The following is a 3,863-nucleotide window of genomic DNA, read 5'->3' as shown; positions in this document are numbered from 1 at the left end:
GCAGAGATGAAGGTGATGTTTTGTCTCTCCTCATATTCTGAACACGTGAACAGAGGGAGCTGTTTATATCAATAACCTTGGCAGCCTGCTTTGCATTATTAGTTAAATGACTTCCTGCTTCTATTCCCTTAGAGACGCCTTTAAATTATTACAGTGTCTTTGAATTTGCATAAATATAACCACTTCTAGTTACACAAATCCATATATTAAATCAAAGAATTGAAAACATTTAGTATTATAATCCTTGCTAATATTATTCACTACACTAACTTTTGTATTTCTGTAATCACAAGAATAATCCTGAGAATGATGTTCCCAGGACACTTACAGCTGGAATAACAGTCTGTACGGTGGACTACTGTTTTTCCCAGTAAGAGAAAAACATATAAACAACAGTATTCTTGTTTCCTGTATTATTGCTTATAAGATACACTGCACACTATTAGCTATATATGTATATAAGGCAGCAAATATTGAACATTGATTAAAAACCTATCTTTCTTTAAACAAATAAAGATGCTTTTTCTTTTGGTTTTCCATCAAATTCGGCAGAGCATCTTATCCTGTGGGAGAGTAGGTCTGAAAACATCTTTCCTGCAAGAAAGACAGTTGTTCTCCAGACAACATTTGACATAAAGGAGAGTGAGACCACAGCATAGCTGCTCAACTAACTCAAAGATACTGCAGCACTTCATGCTGCTTTATTTGTCTGTATAAAAAGATTCAGCTCATAAAAAAGCCATAACAGAGAAACCGCTCAAACATGTGACCAATTGTGAAATTAATGAAATAGTTCTTATGAAAACCTTACTGAGGACTGCTCTTTGTTTTTAAATGCATTATTAAAGAATAATCAAAGTTGGCAGCACTGAGAAATTAGTTTCCTCTGTCTTTATTTTTCTCCGTCTCTTCCAACGCCCCGTCAACTGAATAGCTTCTTAGAAAATAATGGATTCTAATTTTTTTGACATCATTTTCTACAATATGTTTGAACATTTTGTTTAAGTCCACAGAAAAAGGAAACAATATAGTCAAAATTTATTAAGTGCCTCAGGGGTTAAGTCATCTTAAAACATGACCGTAATTAAAATTTCTTTTCCATAAATAGTAATAAAAACAAAGGATAAGGACCAACATATTTAACAAAACATTGTGTTTTTAAGGCTTTGAGGACAATATTTCTGGAAAGCTGGAACCAGAACAAGGAAATATACATTTATTTGGCATTATTAAGGCATTTTTTTCATCCTATATGATGATGTCTTCTGTTAAACAAAGCTGAGTCAGAGGCATAGAAAATACATTCTGTATTTTTGCTGCTTCATTGACTGCTCTGTGTTTGTAAAACCTCATGATCATATTTCATGGATAATGTGTTTGGTACACACGTGTGAGCTTCTTGATAAAGGCTATTTTTACTTTTCAAACTGGAAGGGACATGTGGTTTTTATAATTGAAATGACCCATCTAGCTCCTGTAGCTCAAACAGATAACTTGATTAGATTCAGTGTGATGGAGCACTTCCTCTATGAGACGGCTTCAGCTTTAAAGGAGCCTTTGATTCTTACAGGTGATCCCTCTTGCCCAGAAAACGCTCTGGAGGGTTTGTATCTTGGATGGCAGAGTATACTACCCCTTTTATTTCGACTTATCTCGCTCAAAAGCTGTCATCGTTTGTCGATATCAGTTCCCTTTTGTCTCTGCCGCAGCAAATACCTAAAAAAAAGATATCATACAGGCGAAAAGAAACATTTCAATATCGTCATAATTTATCTCTTAAAGAACACATAAACTTGTCTTTTTATCCCTATTTAAGAGGGTTTGTTCATAAAGCAAGGAAATTATCCAAAGCACAACCAGATGAATGTGATTAAGCCCAAAAGAGAATGAATAATCTATCTTGAATATGAAAAAAACATTATTGAGTTGGACTTTATAAAAAAAAAAAAAAAACTGTCTTAATTATTGCAGTCACACCTCTGAAACTTTGTCCCTGACAGGGAGGTGTAAATCAAGGCCATGGTGGCAGAAGCGATCCACCGCGGACCAGCTGGCCTTCTGCTTGACAAAGAGGCGCAGTTTGTCCCTGAAGGTTTCCCCGAGAAAGCTGTAGATAATGGGGTTAAGGCAGCTGTTAGAGAATGCTGCCAGGTTAACAATGTGGCCTGTGAGTGGGTAGTCATGCCACAGGGTGGTAGCAGTCCTCTTAGATGGGTTGGCGGTGCCCTGCAGCAGCTGGATGCTTATGAAGACATTTTCTGGCAGCCAGCAGATGAAGAACACCAGAACCACCACCACAATCATGCGCAGGGCCTTCTGTCGCCTCGGCCACAACCCACGATGCTTCTGGGCCCTCATGAGGATTCGAACGATTAGGGAGTAGCAGAGACCAATGATGGAGAAGGGGATCAAGAAGCCGATGGTCACCTCCAGCCACTGGATTTCAGAGACATTGGCAAAGCAGAAGTGTACCTCTCCCCTGTGTTGGGTCTGTACAATAGTGAAGGGTAGAAGGGTGGCCAAGATGGAGGCCATCCAGATGAGGCCACAGCTCAGCTTGGCGTGATGCATAGTCCTCATCGGGCATCTGCTCATAGAGCTGGCCAAGGCAATGTATCTGTCGAAGCTCATCCATGTCAGGAAGAAGATGCTGCTGTACATGTTGATCTGCAGGAAGAGGGACATAAAGGTGCAGAGGATGGCGTAGTCGTAGTACTTCTCATTCAGGTTGAAAACCTCAATGAGGGAATCTGCCACCAGGATGAGGTCGGCCAAAGCCAAATTAACAAAGTAGAGATCAGGAATGGTCATCTTTTCTCTGTGAGTCAGGTTAACCACCAAAATCAGGATGTTCCCAATAAATCCAATGGGAAAAAGAAGGATGGTGTACAGGCAGGACAGAAAGAGGCCAATCATGTAAAACTGGTATCTTTCAGAGTTTTCACTCGTAGTGGTGTTTCTGAGTGAAGTGTTCAGTTCCTTTGTGGTGTTATTATATATCCAGATCAGAGCAGATAACCTCTCTTCCATGCTGATTCAGGTCAACCTGTTTTAAATCATAAGCCACATGTAAGTCACATCCAGCAGCTACATCATTACACCACACCAGTTCCCAGTGTTCTCTCCTTGAAGGGATATTCATCTATGCTGTATCAACATGCTGACAGCGGTTAAGTAAGTAAAGCATGAATGGGCTGTTTGACCCCATACTGACATCAAGTTTCATCTGCCAGTAAATTATTGATGAAAAACAGAGGCAGTTCCATGTCTTGAAATCAACTTTGACTTTTGCCCCATTTGAGGCACATCATTCCTAACGTTGAATGTGTGATCCGGCAATTAGAAAGTGGCTTTTTTTTCTTCTCTTTTGACTCATCTGATTGGACAGCTCCTTTCTCACTTTAAGCACACCGGGATCCTTATTCAATGACAAACGCCTTGAGATGGTATTGCTGTAACACCTGAGCTGTGGAAACGACACCAGAAGGAAAGCAATTAGAGAACAAAACCTCAAAAATCAGCAATCATCAGGCATTGATTGCAATGTTTATCATTCATTGTTAAAAATAAACACAACTCACAATCAGTTTGATGGTAGCTTTTGTAAGGTAGAAGAAAAAAAAACACATCACTATTTATACCTTGGATTTAAAGAGATGCATTGAAATCCTGCTTTAAAATCTCCAGACAGTTCAAGCCCCCTCCAACCTGTCTGTGCAGACTTGATGACTATTTATTGGGTAAATGGATAAACAAAACAGCGTATTTACTTTTAATAATCTTTGCTTTCAGAGACCATCTCAATCAAATTTGTTCCCCACTGAGAAAAATATTGGACCATCTTTAGGCCCAGAATCACAAAC

The 3,863-nt window shown here is 39.2% G+C and overlaps 1 protein-coding gene across 1 annotated transcript; it reads right to left on the bottom strand.

Moving 5' to 3' along the window:
* Nucleotides 1-1,971: 1,971 nt before the first annotated feature.
* gper1 (G protein-coupled estrogen receptor 1) lies at nt 1,972-3,030 on the bottom strand. Its single transcript, XM_015372036.1, has one exon. It carries the CDS (start codon nt 3,028-3,030, stop codon nt 1,972-1,974), a length of 1,059 nt encoding a protein of 352 aa, XP_015227522.1.
* Nucleotides 3,031-3,863: the final 833 nt, after the last annotated feature.

The sequence above is a fragment of the Cyprinodon variegatus genome, unplaced genomic scaffold (genome assembly GCF_000732505.1).
Source record: "Cyprinodon variegatus isolate N-32 unplaced genomic scaffold, C_variegatus-1.0 Scaffold68, whole genome shotgun sequence".
Lineage (NCBI taxonomy): Eukaryota > Metazoa > Chordata > Actinopteri > Cyprinodontiformes > Cyprinodontidae > Cyprinodon > Cyprinodon variegatus.
The sequence above is the reverse complement of the archived record's forward strand: the minus strand, read 5'-3'. Positions and strand labels throughout refer to the sequence as shown.

Excerpts from the sequence above, each read along its gene's own strand:
- gper1 (XM_015372036.1), bottom strand. The coding sequence starts at position 3,030 with ATGGAAGAGAGGTTATCTGCTCTGATCTGGATATATAATAACACCACA.